This window comes from Phaseolus vulgaris, chromosome 2 (assembly GCF_000499845.2).
Source record: "Phaseolus vulgaris cultivar G19833 chromosome 2, P. vulgaris v2.0, whole genome shotgun sequence".
NCBI lineage: Eukaryota > Viridiplantae > Streptophyta > Magnoliopsida > Fabales > Fabaceae > Phaseolus > Phaseolus vulgaris.
Window position 1 is genome coordinate 4081746 of NC_023758.2, and position 19084 is coordinate 4100829.

Sequence of the window (19084 nt, forward strand, 5' to 3'; positions counted from 1 at the left end):
TGGTATTAATGAACATTATTTTTTATTTATTTGATATTATTAAATAACAATATAATATTAAACTAAAAGGATACTTTGCCATCACATTTTATTCAACATTAAGGTGGCAAAATGTTGCATATGAAGGATATCAAAATTAAATTACATATCCAACTTATTCTTACAAGTTTTCTTTCACAATAGGAGAAAACAAATCCATACTTCCTTCTCACACAATTTAATTTGGAAAGATTTCTTCACAATTACTTGTAGACAAAAAAGAAAATTGAAGTATATTTTTCCATTATATGAAAGTAAAATTAACTCAAATATAAGTTAAAAGCAAATTAAGGTTAATTTAGGTCAGAACTTATTTTTATTTCTTTCCTTTAAGGATAAGTTTATCTAAATAGATCGTAATTCATTTAATTCCTGCTTATGCTCTGGGGAAATTTTCCCAAGAGTGGTTCAAGTGTTGCTTGGTGTTTTCTCCATATGTTTAAGTCCCGTCTTTAAAGAAAAATAGAAAGCCAAAAGTATGTAAGTTGATTTGTAAACCAGAGGCAAGAAGTTCCCTCTTATAAAATCTATTACCAATAATCTCCACAAGAACAAAATCCTTCCTTGAAAAAATGATATCTGTTATTGTCTCTAACTGTCATTTCCCTATTGTATAGTTTTGACACTAATTTTGCAAATGAATGACAATCAGAACACATTCGAAGATTTTTCACTACCCTTATGGGTATACCTTGAGAAGTAGTGATTAGTCCATAAGCCATGGCTAGCTTCTCACTATGTCTGCTGAGTAAGTGCTCTTTCTCCTGCTCATCAACATCAAGTAAGACGTTGGTTGTGTCAGGAACATATCCTATCCCTCTTAACCTGCAGTTTATTTCCTGCAGCATTAGTTCAATCTGGGTGTTCTCTGTGTGTGATTCATCACCCGAGGTAAACTCGTGAACCAATCCGTGAACCTCTATGGAGCTTGATCCAGGCACTTTCTGGATCCCCTTCTCCTTCATTTGCAACCTCACTCTTGCTACATCAGTCCATTTCCCAGCTGATGCATATATGTTGGATAACAGCACATGAATTCCAACTCTTTCAGGGGCCAACTGTGTTAACTTTTCGGCTGCATAATGTGCCAATTCAACATTTTTATGTTTTCGACAAGCTGCCAGCAGAGATCCCCACATAACCTCGTTAGGTTCCATTGGCATGCTTTGTATGAGATGCAGAGCTTCTTCCAACAACCCAGCTCGACCAAGCAAATCAACCATGCATCCATAGTGGACAATCTGAGGGCTTGTTCCGTGGGTTTTTTCCATTGACCAAAAAACCTGCCTTCCTTGGTCCACAGAACCACCATGGCTACATGCTGACAATAGTGCCACAAAAACAACATCATCTGGTTTCACCTTTTGTTTGAGCATCTCGTTGAAAAGCTCAATAGCCCCTTCTGTATTTCCCTCCATTGCCATAACTCCAATGGCAGCAGTCCAGGCAGACACATCCCGTTTCTCCATTCTTCTGAAAACATGCAGAGCACTCGAGGGATCACCACATCTAGAAAACATGTCAACCAACGCTGTGCCAAGCTGCAAGTCCATGTGAATGTCATTTTTCTCAATGTAAGTACAAACCCACTTGGCAAGATCAAGAGCTCCTAAATATCCACAGGCAGAAGCAATGCCCACCATCGTCACTCTATCTCCTTCTATCCCTTGGTTTTGCATCTCTCTAAATAGCTCAATTGCTTCCTCGAACATGCTTGCTTGAACCAATGCACTGATCATTGTGTTCCAAGATACAAGATCCCTCTCCAGCATCTCATCAAAGATTCTCAGAGCTAATTCCACATCACCATCTCTACCCAAACCTGCAATCAGTGAATTCCATGTCACCACCGTCTTGTTTGGCATGTGCTCAAAAGCTTTGCAAGCTGCTCCTCTTTCGCCACATTTCATGTACATGTCAATGATGGCATTGAGAATGTTATCCCAACCTTCAAGTCCATTCCGTAAGACATAAGCATGGGATGACTTCCCAACAGAAAGATCACCCAACTGTGCACAGGCTGCAATAGTAGATAACATGGTTACCTTATCCGGTCGTGGTCCTTTTTGCAGCATTTCATCCAAAATCACGAGCACATCACCGGCCCTCCCATGGTACACATAATTTGACATGATAGTATTGTACGTAACCAAATTCTTATCAGTACATTCATCAAAAATCCGCCTTGCCGAACATATATCCCCACATTTCATGTACATGTCAACTAATGCATTCACCATGAGTGCATTAAGTTCCACACCCGACTCACCTATGTAAGCGCACACTTTTTTACCCAATTCAAGGTCCTTCAACTTGGCACAAGCAGATATAACACAAACCATGGTCACCGGATTGGGTTCCACACCAGCCTCAACCATCTGAAAGAACAGAGAAACAGCCTCCTTTGCCAAGTCCCTCCCAGCATAACCATTTATCAAACTAGTCCAAGACACCACATTTCTTTCAAGCATTTTGTCAAACACCTTCCGCCCTAAGTCAACCTTCCCGCATTCAGCATAAAAATGTATAAAAGAGTTGCTGACAAAGATATCCCCATCCAAACCCATCTTAACAACCACCCCATGAACTTGAACACCCTCAGAAAGCGCCGTAGTCTTGGAGCACGCACTCAGTAAAAACGGGAAAGTGTAGTTATCAGGCACAATGCCCATCCCCACCATCTGAATGTAAAGCAAGATTGCTTTTTCACATAACCCTGCTGAGGCATAACCTCTAATGAGACAATTACACACATAAACGGAAGGGATGCCATCATCATCATCCTGAAAAGCATTTCCAGCGTAGTCCAAACTCTCAAGGGTACCTATCTGAACACAAGCAGCAATGAGCTTGTTAATGTGATCACCACCAGGCTTGTGACAGAGCCCTTTCTTCATCATGTCACAGTGCAACTGCTTCAGTTCATTCAGGGTTTTGCAGTTTGCTAGTAACTTTTGGGATGAGTTTGTGGTTAAGGGTTTAGCTTCCTTCAAGCTTGTGGGAACTAAAACAATAGAAGATGGATGAAGGGTAGTGGCCATTGCCATATCAGTATTGCTCTGTGATGATGCAACAGCAACTAACATATATTAAACATTTCTATAAATTAGAATACCATAATTCTTACTGCTTCAAATTCAGAAAAATATTAAAAACAAAAACAGTGCTATCATCATTGTGTATGAAGCTCAGATAAGTGTCTTCAATCTTCAATGGTGTACTTGTCTCATACTCACATATTATTACTATTCAATTGTCAAATTCAAAAAATATTTATTTGATTTTTAACAATTTTACCATATTTTTTAAATTTAAAAAATAAAATACATTAATTTTCTAAAAACTCAAATTTATTGTATAAATTTTTACTATAATTATAAAAATAAAAAACAAAGCATTTTGAATTAGTTATAAAAAATATCTTTCTGCTACAAAACAAAAACTAGAATACACATAAATTTTTATTGTCAATTTATATAATATATAACTTTGTGTCCTACATTTTAGATATTATACATATATTCATGTCCAAATATATCCGTGTTAATGCTGTATCGGTGTTTGTAGTATAAATTATTCTCCTTTTTTCTAATGCAAACCCAAGTAAATGTTTTCTAAGCAAAGTTAAGAAAAGAAAATAAGGAGAGATAAAATTGGTTTTCAAATTAATGTTAATTTATATTTTTATTAAAAAATAATTTTTAGAAAAGCTATAACGTAGAAAAAGTAAGGATTTGTTAAGATTCTTTTTCATAAATACATATAAAAGAAGAAAGGAAAAAATAAATTTCTTATAAACATTTTTATGAAAACAAAATAAAAAAGATAAAATAGTTTTTTTTATAAAATATGAGTTTATATGCAAATAAAAGATCGCCTTGTTAGAAAAACAAAGGATAATTTTTACAATATTTAAACTTCTAAAGAATTTCACACTATTATTTTTATTTTTTAAAATTTTTATGGAAATTTTTACCAAAAATCTTACAAAGTCTATTATTACAAGCTGAAATTGGATGAAGATACAAGTAGTTTGGTTGAAAAGTTTCATTATTATTATTATTATTATTTATTTATTGTAGTATTAACTTTAGGATATCTTATAATATAAAAGCAATATAATTATGACATTTATTTCATGTATATAGTCTTGTGGATTATGAATCTATATCTATAAAAATAAACCATGTGCTATAAGAACACTCGTGAGTATTCATAAATAAATAGTGTAGAATGATTATTGCACAAACAATAGTGTAGATTGTTGAAGGTAACAGCAACAACCTAAAATAAGAATTTAGAGTTTAAAATTAACATCTAAATTTATAAAATATCACCAAATTTATATATGGTTGAATAACTCATTCATGTATGTATTACACATTTTGGCCAGAAAATGTTACTTCTCCACAACAGAATTCACTTAACTCCTCACAAAAAACAGAATTTGTGAACATTATGTTCATTTTGATGCTGAAAAGAATCCAGTTTTCAGTACTAAATACAGTATGTAAGAGGTGATGGAATCACCCCTTAAGCCAAAAATTAATAAAATAAAATACAATGATCTTCCTTTCTTTCTTTCTTTCTTTCTCACAATCAATCTGGCCAAAGGAAAGGATGTTGAGAGCTGTGAACTGCCAAAAATAGAAATACCAATTGGCAGTTACAGTGATTCAGTTCATCTCTTGAACACATAACATAAGGACATTGGGTTCAAGAATCAAGGGCCACGAGTTGGAGCAAAACAGAAGCACCCTGGACTCTGATCTTCTGGTATCATTCCACCACCTTTGCTCGTATCAAGTGCTTCCAGCATTTTCACCACCTCTTCCATTTCTGGCCGCTTGTTCGGATTCGCATCCCAACATTTCCGCATGATGTTTGCCAAGGAACTTGGACAGCACCTTGGAATGTCTGGTCGTAAATTCTGTGCAAGAATACAAGCAATTTGAGATCATATATGTATCATGGCCAACACTACACTGAGGCTCAGACACGTCTCTTAAATGGTGTGTCCGTGTCGAATACACGTATTGGACACCGACACTCGTAAGATACGTATCGGTGAAGTGAAGTGTCTAATTCAAAAAATATTTGTTGGATTTATGACAATTCTAGCATAGTTCTAACAATTTTTAAAAACTCAAACTTATTGTATTTTTATTATGATTATAAAAATAAAAAACAAATCATTTTGAATCAGTCATGAGAAATTTATTCTGTTCCATAAAAAAACTGAAGCATAATTGTGCACATAAATCTTTATTGTCAATTTATATAATTCATAATTATATAATATATAGATTTATGTCCTTCTATCCTACATTTTAGAGAGATTATATGTATCTTTGTGTCCGTGTTCGTGTCTGTATCGTATTAATGTCCGTGTCTGTGCAACATAGACATAGTGTTTACATAAATCATATGTTAACTTACATGGCGAACAACTGCAGATGAAACATCAGCAAAGCTTAGATCTGGATAAGGCATATCACAGCAGTAAATTTCCCACAAGCAAATGCCAAAGCTATAGACATCACATCTCCTGTTGTAAGGCTTCCCATCCAGAACCTACATTTATGTAATCCTATGATTAAAGCTGATAACCGGAAGTGATTATGTTCAGAAGAAGAAACAGTGGCATGCAATGCAAGTAACTTGAATATGTATGTGAAAATTGAAATCATTCTAGAAAAGGCTAATACCTCTGGAGCCATATATCCAAGGGTTCCTGTTTCACCTGTCATGTCACTTGGATTCATAGCTTCAACCCGAGCAACTCCAAAATCAGCTATTTTTAGATTCCGACTAGGATTTAGTAACATATTCTCTGATTTAACATCTCTATGAACAATTTTCTTCGAGTGTAGATAACTAAGACTGCATTTTTGGGAAAACAATGTGTTTGTATTAAGAAAAGATATGCAATTTTGTTACTGTGGAGATGAGATGATCAAATAGGACATACCCCCTTGCAAGGTCCAAAGCCAGCTGAACCACAACCTTGTAAGCAAGCTTCTTCCTCCTATTTTTTATCAAGTATTGCTTTAGTGTCCCAGCAGAGATAAACTCAACAATGACACAGCATGCCCTAGAAGGAAGGGACTCTTCCTCTCCATAAGGAGCGGTTTTTGTGGGAATCTTAAGATTTGAAGTTCCCATTGAAGCTCCAACAAACTGTTTTGCACAGATGAATCCAACACAATTACTAATCTGAAAATTTATGCATCAAAACAAAATTGCTGTGCAGAGCTATGGATTTAATCCTTATCTCCTCCTAAACAGGTATCAAGAACAGAAATCATGCTGAAGAGAGCAGTTGTCATTACTAACAGCAGTGTTCTATCAGTAACAATCGCTTCTTTCTTCAACTTTGTCAGGTATCAAGTAGTACTCATTAATTTAAATAAATAAGATTGAACACCATGAGTTCTTACTTTTGTCACATTAGGATGGTCAAGTTTGTGCCAGACAGCAACTTCCTGTCTAAAAGATGCCCTTAAAGCAGCAGCTTCAGCAGGAGTAGCTACACCATCCTCACCCCAGTCCAATACTTTCACTGTAAAATTCAAGATGACAATCCTCCAGTCACAGAAATGATCTCTCATCTTCCCCACTCTTACAGACCAAAAGGATAGAAGACTTGGTGTACCATAAATTTATCATACACATTCATAAAAATATAGTTTGGAAAAATGTGGAAATGAGGAGTGAATTTTTAAGTTTGATGAATTCTACTACTTTTAAAATATAGTAAGTTTTTTACTTATATTACCTAGCTGATGTTCAGCCACCCAGCAAAGTGGCTTTCAAACACCATCTCAGCATTTAGCTTCATTGCTAAAAAACTGGATATGTCATTAGACCAGCATCTAACAGCATGGAGAAAAAAAATGCCAAAACGTGCCTCATTCTCTCATTGGTTATTTTCATTCAATACTATGCTGAAGCCATGTTCTCTCACCCACAGCATCATCAAACCCAGACAGAGATTTAAATAATCATATCATATTGCAATGACTATAAGATTGATTTAAGAGAAAAAAATTAAACTCCAGACTCAGGCTATGAGTAAATCAGCCAACTTTGTCAAAAACAAGAAAGAATGCAGTCTAAATAGAAATACTGAACAACATTCAACCTCTTTTCCCAAACTTTTTATGAAAAAAAATCATCCAGAATAAAAGTGAGGAGCACAAACAACATATAAAATAATAAAATAAATGAATGAATGAATGAAGTGCATATACCAGCAACATCTTGGGTATCATAGGTGCCCCTGTATACAGTACCATATGCTCCATGAGCCACAACATATCGAAGATCCAATTTGGCCAAATCAACCTCCCACTCTTCTTTGGGGCGTTTTGTCTCAGTGCTCCTTGACCAAACCCTGCTCAAGTGCTTTTCCAGCTGGGCATCCAAACTCTTGAGATCAATCTTATCAGCTCTGAATATCATATCCTTACTGCTTATGTTTCCAGAACCCTTCATCTTTGAATTCAGAACCCCTTCTGCTTCCAATTCCCTCTTTGGTGTCCTAACAATCCCACCTTCTGAATCCATCTTCACCACTCACCACTTCAAATTCCAAAACCAATAAGCACAACCCCCACGATGTCAAATAATTTATCAAAAAAAGGCTGCCATAAAATTTTAATGAACCAAAAAAGTTTCGAAATTTATGTAAAATTTATAGGTGCAAGGAGCACCCCCAAAAGAGTGTGCCTTCCTCTGTTCACCATATCATGTCTAGAAAATTGACTTTTCGTTATTCAAACCCAAAATTTTCTCCTGCCAAACAATTGTTTTATTGACTAGTTCCCGTGGGAAAAATAGTACCAGAATAAAGAAAACAATAGCTATCAGAAAACGACCCAATTAGCACTATTCATATTCCACTACCAAGGCCAATGAACCAGAAAAAAAAAATTCTTTTTTTTAGGTGCAAAAATAAAAATAAAAGAAGAGGTATCTGCCAAAGCACAAACCTTGACAGCAGCAACTAGGAAATGACGGCCAGCTGAAGCATCAAACGAAACAAGCAAAATCAAAATCAGATTAAGAATTACGCTAAATGTGAGAATAGGCACAGACGAAAAAATTGACCATTTTTGTTTGGTCCCAATAAAAACACAGAAGAAAGAGTTGGTGGGTGAGTGTGTGGATACCCTTTTAGCTTTTGTAAGAATCAAAGGCTTTTGGGTTTTGATGCATTGAGCATTGCAGAGGTTGTCATCACCAACTCTGAGATGCCAACAGGAACCCGATCCCAACAATCCATCGCTCAAATTTTGTTAGAGGAGCGATTTTGAAGGGTGAATCCACAGAAAAAGCAAAACCAAACCAGCAAATAAACAACCCCAAAATTGAAACTAAAAAATTAAAAAAAAAAAATTATACTAAAAACGAAACAGAGTAAGCGTCCCAGAAAGATGCGCGGGTGTTCCCTGAAATGTGGTGGAGGAGAGAGAGACAGAGAGAGAGACAGAGAATGTTTGAAAATAGTTGAAACAATGAAAGGCATCAAATAACCTCAATATTATATCATTTCATATCTCAGCTTACCCTTCTTTTTCGTTGCTCTGTTTCTGATTTTTCTGTATGAAATTAATGTATATATGTATTTGTCCCAACACTTAAGATCTCTGATACTATAATCAAATACAATGTACGGCTTGTTTGGTAGTTGACAACTTCTGATTCTGATTATTCAGTTACAAAAGACAGACATATTCATTGTTAATGTTCCTCTGTAGTTCTAGTTCTAGTTGTCCTCTGTTTTTTTCTCTATCTCATAAATCTTTTAATATATAAGTAATCATATAATCACAAACTACAATTTTTATATAATTATATCACAACAAATTATAATATTATTATTTTAGTATCTTTTTATATCATTTAATTATAAATTTATGAAAAAAAGTTTGTTGACACTATAAACAATAAAAAATATACCTTTTAACAATAATATAATAATTTTAAATTAAAAAATAAAATATTAATTTATTAAAATATGAAATGTATATTTTTACTAATATATCAGTATCCTAAATTTATCTTTTATTATATATATTTAATTATAAACCTATTATCACATGCAATTCTTGAACTTATCAAAACCATGATTTTTCTTATTATAATATATACACTTATTATTGAAATAATTAATTGTAATGAAAATATATCCAAACAATGAGAAAGAGTGTAGATAAAAAAATCAGAAGAATATGAGAATGTAGGATTATATAGGATTAATATTGTAAAATTAAGATGAGAATATTAAATAAATTGTATTCATTTTATTATTATTTATTTAATGAATTGCATTGGCATTTAAGTGAGTTCCATACACAATTTACAAAATGAAAAATTATACTTTGGAAAATGTAGTTGTTTTAGTTCAGTACATGTTTATTAAGAAAACATTAATTATTTGTTGACTAAAACAATCGTATTTAATATTATATTTTGAAAAATGTAATGTTTTAGTAGGCATAAATAAGATGATAAATGAGAGAGAAAACACTAGAAATTTTAGAAATTGGGGGAATGTAATGTTTATAGGAATTTTAATAATGTTATTATTGCGTGTTTGAATTTGTGTATTCATTTATTATATTTATGAATTTTGCTTTTAAAAATAAAAATATTATCTGAGAATTGGAATAAAATAAAGGTTATGAATATTTATTATTTCATTTCTCATTTTGTACTTATTTATAGTGTAAAAGTTTGAACTTATTTAAAAAACTATTACTACTTAATTATCAGTAATGCTGTATATGTGTATCTGTCTTGCATAATATCTATAGAAGAATTTATTATATTAATAATTATTGCGAAAAATAAATATTTTATATATAAGTTTAAGTCAATTTGTGAAGAAGTTAAACAAACTTTTATGCATAAATTAATCTGAACTTATTAGAAAATAACTCATTTTTAGAAAATACTATTGAAAATGTGATAATCAAACACACTATTAATTTATTTTAGATAAAATTCACGTTCTTTCTTATATTTATTAAGAAAGAGATTTTAAATTAGTTTAACTTTAACAAACTCGACTTGTTATAAAATAATTTATATGTTTATTTATATATTATAAAATACTTTTATTTATAGTTAATGTAAAAAATTGAATAATATTTTTGTTTTGATGATGTTGAATTTTAATTTTAAATATTTTTTTAATAAAGAGTATGACATGTGACCTAATATATTATTTGACTTAATTTAGTTTCATAAAATAAACTACCATTTGTAACATAAAGATAAGAATCTCTTTGATGTTATAAACCAGGTTAAAAGTCAACAGTAGCATGCTTTGATGCGTCAATTTAAAAAGTCAACGATGTAAGTGTGGTCCATAATATGGATTATTAATTAAAGATAAAGTATAAATGAGAATATAGTAAATAATTGAAAACATGTTATGAAAATGTCAATACCCAATGCACATAATATAATATCATATCATATGGAATTTAATTTTGTCAACGGAAACCCTAATCTCAATTGACCACTAAAACAATATTGGTATAAAACTTGTATCTTTACTTATGGTAATTAAAAAAAAAATTAGATTTTATAAGTTGGAAAAATGCCAGTGTTAATGAATTATGATTTTCTTTCGGTATATAGTTTTATATCGTTTAAGAATTAAAGCCAAAATTAATTTATATATTTTTTATTTAACTTATTGAAACATCTTTTAAAAATAATTTTGTAATTATTTTTTAAATTTGAAATCAAAATATGTTTTTTTATAAAAAAAATGAGTGGAAGGTGATAGAAAGAAGGAAGAATAGACAAGAAAATTGTAAAGAACAATAAGGAATAATAATATACCTAATATTCTGCACATCAAATTTCATACTCACCAAAGGACTATACTTAGGAATATTATTATATACCAAAATAAAAGGGGAATTATTATTGGTTTATACCATTTTCCATCTACAATTTACTGTATTCTGGTATCCTTATCTCAATAATTTCTTTTATTTTTTAACATTGGTTTTAATCTTGGGCTCAAAGCACCCAACACTTTTGATCCAACCAACATAATTTCAAAAATTCTAAAAATACTCTTTATTTTGGAAATGAAAATAATGCATTCTGGAAAAATAAATCTGGAAGAGATTTTTGTGTTTTGGATATAAAAATCCAGAAAAAAAAATTAAAATCTCATTCTGAATAAAAAAATCCAGAACTGAAAATAATACATTTCAAAAAAATTTATCCAAAAGAGATTGTGTTCCGGAAAAGAAAGTCCAGAATGTAATTTTATATGCACCCCATTTTTTAAGGGTATTTTCGGTTTTTCCCCTCTAATTGGGTGCACTGATAGATGTAGGAAGCAATTGCCTAATTATTTAACGTTAGGCCCATATTGAGTAAAACTATATCATAATTCATAAACATTTACCACTTTAATCTATTTAGAATCTAACTCAACCTTTCTCAATTCTCGCTATTTTTTAATTCCAATCTTATCCTTATAAGTATATGTTAAGTTTTTTTTTATTCGTTTACTTTTTACATTCGTTTACTTTTTACATTGGATTGTAAAATTTGTAACACCATGTTAATATATATTTTGAATTATGTAATCTAAAATATATTTTTGGATTTGGAAATACATTGTAAATGGTAAAAATCATATTTTAGATTATACAATCTGATCGGTATTTTTGGATTCGAAAATACCTTTCGGATTGTACAATCCATAACACCCGTTATTAATATATATATATATATATATATATATATATATATATATATATATATATATATATATATCCAATCCCTGAAATTCTATAATTCAAAATAATTTTTTTAAAGAAAAAAAAAATATTTTGAATTATAGAATCCAAAAGATATTTATGAAAATATGTTGGAAATCCCACATCGACTAGAGATGAGGACAATTCATTGTATATAAGTGGGTGCAAACCTTAATCTCATGAGTTTTATGGGGTTGAGTTAGACTTAAAGTCTACTTCGTAATAAAATACCTTCTAGATTTTACAATCTCAAATATATAAATTATAAAAATAACATTTTCTATAAAAACATATTTTTTTAAGAACAAAATAATCTTTTCGTTTGACCTATGAGGTACCCATATAAGCTATTTAGGTGCAAGAAGAAACAGCCCTCATCTGAACCTTAAAATGGTCCATTATGAGCTATATGCATCAAATGGCCCACTCCAATATGGTCCAAATTTATTTAGAAAAAAAAAAGAGTGGTATAACACTCTTAATATAATACAACTGAATGTTCCTTTAGATGCACAGCTAAAAGTGATTTTAATTGGAAGCAGCATAAAATTGTAAACAAAGAATGGAAAAAATAAATAGCTCTGTACTGTAAAAGAGAAAACAATTAAATCAGGAAATAGTGATAATATGAGAGTGACATGAAATAAGTTTTTAGTGGTTGAAACTTTTTTACTTAAAAATAAACTGAGTGAAAGAAAGAGCAACTTAAAAAAGAATAATAGAGAAAACAAAGTTAAAAATAAGAATTTGGAGTCACGTGCTCTATTTTTTTTTCTCTTCTCTAAAAAATTAAAATCTTTCACCGTTGATTTGGTGAAAGCATTTGCAATTTGATCACACATACACATATTAACAATTATGTATTTTGTTTTACATATGGACAACACAAATCACTTTTACTTTCTTCAATATCCCGTCTACAAAGAATATGTTGGAGATCCTACATCGACTAGAGATTAAGACATTTCATTGTATATAAGTGAGTACAAACCTCACCCCATGAACCGGTTTTATGGGGTTGAGTTAGATTTAAAGTTCACTTTGTAGTAGAACACAAAAACTTTAGTGCTCTTACAATAATCCTTATCACCTCTCCAATTTGTATTTGTGAATCCAACAAGTGTAATTTTAAAATATTATTTGTGATGGTTCATTTAATTTAATGTGTCTAATAATTTGTTTATAAACTCATCTTAGAAGATAAGACACTTGAACTCCGCATGTATCTTGTTATTACTCCTCAAGCAAATTTTATATCAAGTTGTGTATGACAAAGAGCCAACAATTTTCTTTAAGTCCTTTTGCTTTAGTAATAGTCTTCATTAACAACATTTGTTATGAATAATCCTCTCCATTTAAATTTTTGGATTTGGTATTTAGTTTCTAGCGATACTTGACCATATATGACCCATTTTGTTACCGTTATAACACTTAACATCTTTTAAAAAATGGGTAATGATACATGGACAATCCCAATTTTTTATACAACCACATTACAACTCTCAATACTATTATTTGAATACTTTTTTTATATTAGTTAATTACAAATTTATCATTTATTATATATATTTATTTCTAAATCCATCACATCAAGATTACTCCCACATTCCTTAAAATCTCATAACAACTCATGTATTTTCCAATTGTCATAGTTTTTTATTTTGAGAATTGGAAGATTGGTAGGAATGAAAGTCATCTTGTTGTGGTGCAATTTTAACCCCTTCAAATCTTACTCTTAATACCAATTATTGGGACGCACACATTGAGAATAAGAGAAAAAAAGAGAAACAAACAAAGTAGATTTTAAAAGCACACCTTGATGCATTATTCACACACACAATAAAACTCAATTACAATAAAACATGCACCACTTAAAGAATGAAACTTTTTTTTATTAAAAATATTACTAATACATTTTACTATGTTTTTAATGCATTTTGAATGTAGTTTTTAATATTTTTTATAATTATTAATTTAATGAGCATGTCCTCCAAGATTCTAGTCAACATAGCTTTATTTTTAATAATATTGCTTGTAATTTGTATGAACAAATAAATACATTTTTTTAACCACTAATAAATTGGAACTTGTTATTGCCTTTCCATTTATACCAAATATTTGCCCCAACTTACATGTATGGATGGTTGGTCTTCTACAAGTTTGAAAGATTCAACTTTTATACGACCACTTTGTATACTTAGTTAAAATATAAATGTATTATACCTAAACGTTAACGGTTATGGCGACTATATAGCGGTTAGGATTATCCACACCCTCAGCCATTGAAAAGTGTGATTTTGGGAAGATTCTGTTGTGTTTTGCATTGTCCTATAATACCCCACCACGTGCCCATGTGTTTGCTTCTCATGGTTTTTCTGCATGTTACTCAACTCTATATAAATGGATTCCCACCAGAGATATATATCACCTATATCATCCATTTCTCTTTCTTTTCATCCTACAACACACACAAAATGGCTTTCAGAGCAGCGGTAACAAATCTTTTGGCTAACCCTATTTCTTGTTCTAGAAGAATGCAAAAACTATATATGATTTATGATTTTGTTTGGTTTCAATGAAAGTGATTGGAATAAGAAAACCTAGTGTGCTTCTCTTAATAAAGTTTGGAGAACAATTTGGATTGTTGTATTGTGAGATTTGGAAACACAAAAATAATGTTATTTTTAAAGGTGATGTGATTGATGTTTTAGAATTGTTCACTCTTATTCAATTAAAGGTTTGATCTTGGATTATGTCTAAGACATGACAATTTTATCTTATTCTGACTCGTGCTTTGATCATTTGCTTTATATATGAAAATGGTTAAATGATATGTAAGATTGTTGGTTAGATTTTTAGTAGGCTTTTGTTAGTGTTTTTTTTTGTTTTGATTTGTACAAGGATAGATTAATTTTTGAAGTGGTTTATGTTTCTTTATTTTTTTTACTGATAAAAAAATATGCGTGCTGTTATATATAACTGGTACGATGACATGCAGAAAAATCTTCGATCGACATTGGTTGAACTAGGAAGTGGAAGGCGAGCATTTACTAGCCCCACAACTCCAAAACATCAACTAGAGATTATATAAACCTGACTCGGTTGTATGAATTTTTTAAAATTCACTTCTTAATATATAGTATCAGAGTTATTTCGAGTTTATTTTAACGATTATTTGTTATTTTGAGTTTAATCTGACCTTTAAGACTTTTTAATAATTATGATGATGGATAGTAAGATGAGTATAAAGGCAGAGTTTGCACCAGTGTATATCGTGGGGGGAATGGTGTGTGTGGCGGTGGCAATTGGATCACACTGCGTTTCAGCAATTGGTTCGTTGTCCAACAGTTCATGTGAACAAGAACAGAAGAGAAACTTTGCCTGAGGTCTCTGATCCTGATCGCACCAGATGAGTATATTAAGGTCTCTCACATTCAGGAAAACAAGGCCACACTCAACGACCCTGTCCACCCCAATCCTTTCACCAGATACACCTATATCTATCTATGTATCTATCTATATCCATATATAGCAGCATTCATCACGTTAATTGTTGGTTGTTGCATGCAGTCCTCGAACAGTTGAGACATTGAAGACAGTGGGAGTTGAACCCAGCAGATGTTGATCATAATATATATATATATATATATATATATATATATATATATATATATATATATTGCATGTAATAATAATAATAATAATAATAATCTGAGTGGTTACGTGGTTCCATCTTTGATTTTCAGAATTTGAAAAGGAAAGATGAGAAGGTGATTTTCATTGTATTTGAGTTTTAATCAGCTAACTGTAAATAATGTAAATAAAGCATTAATGCTTCATATTGGCCCGTCTTCACTCTTGTGATAGCTCTTCAGAGTGCAAAATTCACACGGCCATATTTGCATTGTATATATATATTTATCCTTATATAAAGAGAATTTTTCTATATAATACTTGTTTTACATAATTTTTTCTGACTTTATTATTTTAAGACAATAACAAAAGGAGTAGTTATCGCACTAAATTTCACATATCAAATAAAATACTTTTCATTTATAATCATTATTTTCACTCCATTCCAAACAACTATATTTTTTGGTAAAATTATTATTATTTTGAATCTACTATCAAGTTCATCCTAACTTTAGGTGACAATCATCACACTCTTCAATTCCAAAACTATTAATGTAAGAAGGAAAAATACTCAAACCAAAAAAAAAAGGAAAAAAAAGTTAATTAATAATTCATCATTTTTCTTTTTACATATTATATTTTTTTTCCAACTTCTGACTTATAAAAAAAAAACTAAAGCCACCACGGCATCTGTAAGTCCAACCGCAACTTTTCTATGAGATTAATTCACTACAAGAAAATCATGAAATATAAACCAATTTTTAGAAACCAAAATAATTAGTTGCAATAGTAACTAAACTAGAGACCATTTTATAAATAAAAAAAAATTGATTTCTAAATTAGTTTACATTATTGTTAAATAGTTTTTAAATTGGTATCTAATTAGAAACCAAGGTTTTAGAGACCAAATTTAGAAACTAAATAATTGGTAGTTAAAACCTTGGTGGCTAATTAGATATCAATTTAGAAACTATTTAACAATAATATAAACTAATTTAGAAACCAAATTTTTGTTTAATTTCTAAAATGATCTCTAATTTAGTTACTATTGCAACTAATTATTTTAATCTATAAAGATTAGTTTCTATTTCATGTTTTTTTCTTGTAGTGATTAGTATCTACTGAAATTAGCTCTCCTTTATAAACATTTAGATATTATTTTATTACTTTAAAAGAAATTAATAATAAGATCGTTTGTCTGTTTATTTGATGTTTTTATGCAAATAATTGATATAAAATTGTCTGACATTACAAAAACTTTAAAAACCTAGTTTATCTTAAAAGATGTAATTCATCTTTCAATTTGATATATAGCGTGCCAATATTTAAACCCTAATTGTGAAATACTGATAATTAAATTTAACAAATATCAATAATTAAATAAGGTTTAGGGTTTGTGGTCTGTGGAATGAAGTTGTAATAGTTAAAAAAATTGGAATACGAAAATTTTATAATAATGTAATTGAAGGTATGATCATAAATAACTTTCAGTTACATTTAATTTGTTTTTCTTATTCAGATTGGTGTTTTGAGTCAATGATATATATGAAATGTATCAAAAAGTATTAGATGAGTGACAAATATAATTAGGTATTACAGTGTTTCTTTAAAAATCTAGATGGTTTAGTTGGTTTGAGAAACTTTACTTTCTAAAATTTTTTTTAGTAAGGAGACTTGTTTTCCTATGTTTTATAAAAATTGAAGTATCTCTAAAATATTTTTATTATTTATTTATTTTACTGTTAAAAAAATGTTTTTTTAAGTCAAAATAACATTTTTCAAATGAGAATTTGTTTGGAAAGCATAGTGGCATGTATGAAAGAAGGTTCCTGAAGAAAGTACAGAAGTCAAAGAACAATTACCCAAAACAAAAAATAATAATAATGAATTGAAGAAAAGTTAAAGGTTGGATTAAAGATAAACTGAATTAGAGTTTAATTGGAGGAAGGGTGTGTCTGTGTCTGTGGAGTGGATTATATTCCTCCTCCTGACACCACAGACACATTATCTTATCACCACCATCTTGTCTCTCACCAACACTTCACACGCGCAACTCCATATGTGAGATTTTTAAGAAACACACTTTTGGTCTTTATTTCGGACATATCTTATAACAACTAAACTAACAGACAAACTACACCATTCTATAACATTTGTCACCTCCATTTTTCTTAATAACAAATCTACAAGATCAGAACATGGGAAGTCATGAACAGTGTGTTTAATAAGGGAAAGTCCCAAAAGTGTGTGTTGGTTTTATGAGGCTCAATATAAAAGTAAAGTTCCACTGAACATGGTTGGTTTGTCAGGTGAATTAAGGTACCTAAAAACACCACTACCACATTATTATTATTAGTTTAATGCCACTGTCATATACACAGAGTAATAAGACTTTTATCGAATCACTCGTAATATGTTATCTTATATCTGTTACATTCAGTGTGAGAGTTGTGTTAAAGATTTCATATTGACTAAAGTCGATTTTATGAAATTGAGTTAAGTTTAAAGTTTCTTTCTTAATACATATTTGTTCCGACCTTAAGTCGGAGAGATAACATCGCAAGGATCAATCACCACATTCGATGTATTGTCTGCTTTAGAGATCGCTGCTCCGTCACAGTTTTATACACAAAAGACGCCTTGATAAAATGAAGAAAAAGAGAGTATTTAAACTATCATTGACCTCGACTCCCGAAAGATGTGAGATTATATTTTCGGTACCGGAACAATCCCTTGGACTCCACTTTTTAATCATTATTTATGTGCATTTTTGTGTTTATTGAATGACTTGTTTTTTGTATTGATGATGGTGGGATAAATCACGTGAGAAACACCCATGTTGTGCTATGTGACTTATAGAGGGACCACCTGCCCTGTTAAATAAGGGGAACCTCTAGATTTGGCACCCAATCTTCTGGAAAGAGGAATGGTGCATTTTGGGAGGAGAGGGATAAGGTAGACTCATGTGTGAAGCATGACATCTTAATTTTTGACCTCTGCCTCACATAAATGCAGATTCTTTATCATTATCATCACACCATCAAACCTTATACCCTACACTTGTCACTCTCTCATCACTCATCTAATCAACTAACTTTCTTACTACCACTTCATGCTCTCATGAAAAATTAAGAATAATTTATATTTTTTTTTTCTTAATTCATTTATACATCTTTTAAGACTCACATTCTTATTATATAATGTAGTTTATTATAGCAAATTGTGTATTTAGATATAGCTTTTAAGACTCACATTCTCACCAACATGATATACTATTGATTAATATTTTTATCTTTTGAAAATAAATAAATATTGTTCGAGAGATTAAGAACATTTAATAGTGTAAATTAATGTAAATCTTATTTTTTAAATTTCATTGATTTTATAAGATTGAGTTAGACTTAATATTATTTTTAAATATAATATTAAAGTTATTTAGAATCTATTAGATTAAAATATGATATCAGATATTATCAGATTACACATAAATAAATATACAAATTCTTCCACTTTTTAATAGATATTTATAATTAATTTTGCAAAGAAAGTACAAACTTTTATCTTACTATTTATGGGGTTATTAGGGTACAACCTTTCATACCTTTGGGTTTGTT

The 19084-nt window shown here is 30.5% G+C and overlaps 2 protein-coding genes across 3 annotated transcripts; both read right to left on the reverse strand.

Moving 5' to 3' along the window:
* Nucleotides 1-524: 524 nt before the first annotated feature.
* LOC137810364 (pentatricopeptide repeat-containing protein At3g22690) lies at nucleotides 525-3148 on the reverse strand. Its single transcript, XM_068611592.1, has one exon. The coding sequence runs from the start codon at nucleotides 3123-3125 to the stop codon at nucleotides 570-572; it is 2556 nt and encodes an 851-aa protein (XP_068467693.1). The 5' UTR covers nucleotides 3126-3148; the 3' UTR covers nucleotides 525-569.
* Nucleotides 3149-4361: 1213 nt separating this feature from the next.
* Nucleotides 4362-8649, reverse strand: LOC137810370 (serine/threonine-protein kinase 54-like). Of its 2 annotated transcripts, none has more exons than XM_068611599.1 (8): nucleotides 8611-8649; nucleotides 8034-8065; nucleotides 7293-7623; nucleotides 6480-6601; nucleotides 6011-6219; nucleotides 5748-5922; nucleotides 5479-5613; nucleotides 4362-4969 (listed from the first exon to the last, which is right to left on the reverse strand). In XM_068611599.1, the coding sequence occupies exons 3-8, from the start codon at nucleotides 7606-7608 to the stop codon at nucleotides 4763-4765; spliced, it is 1164 nt and encodes a 387-aa protein (XP_068467700.1). In that variant the 5' UTR covers nucleotides 7609-7623; nucleotides 8034-8065; nucleotides 8611-8649; the 3' UTR covers nucleotides 4362-4762. The 2 variants fall into 2 exon arrangements, with proteins under 2 accessions (XP_068467700.1, XP_068467699.1); XM_068611598.1 differs by having other exon boundaries at nucleotides 8214-8635.
* Nucleotides 8650-19084: the final 10435 nt, after the last annotated feature.

Excerpts from the sequence above, each read along its gene's own strand:
- LOC137810364 (XM_068611592.1), bottom strand. The coding sequence starts at position 3,125 with ATGTTAGTTGCTGTTGCATCATCACAGAGCAATACTGATATGGCAATG.
- LOC137810370 (XM_068611599.1), bottom strand. The coding sequence starts at position 7,608 with ATGGATTCAGAAGGTGGGATTGTTAGGACACCAAAGAGGGAATTGGAA. Across the intron at positions 5,923-6,010 it reads GCTTTGGACCTTGCAAGGGG|TCTTAGTTATCTACACTCGA; the intron begins GTATGTCCTATT and ends CCAAAAATGCAG. Across the intron at positions 4,970-5,478 it reads CATCTGCAGTTGTTCGCCAT|AATTTACGACCAGACATTCC; the intron begins GTAAGTTAACAT and ends ATTCTTGCACAG.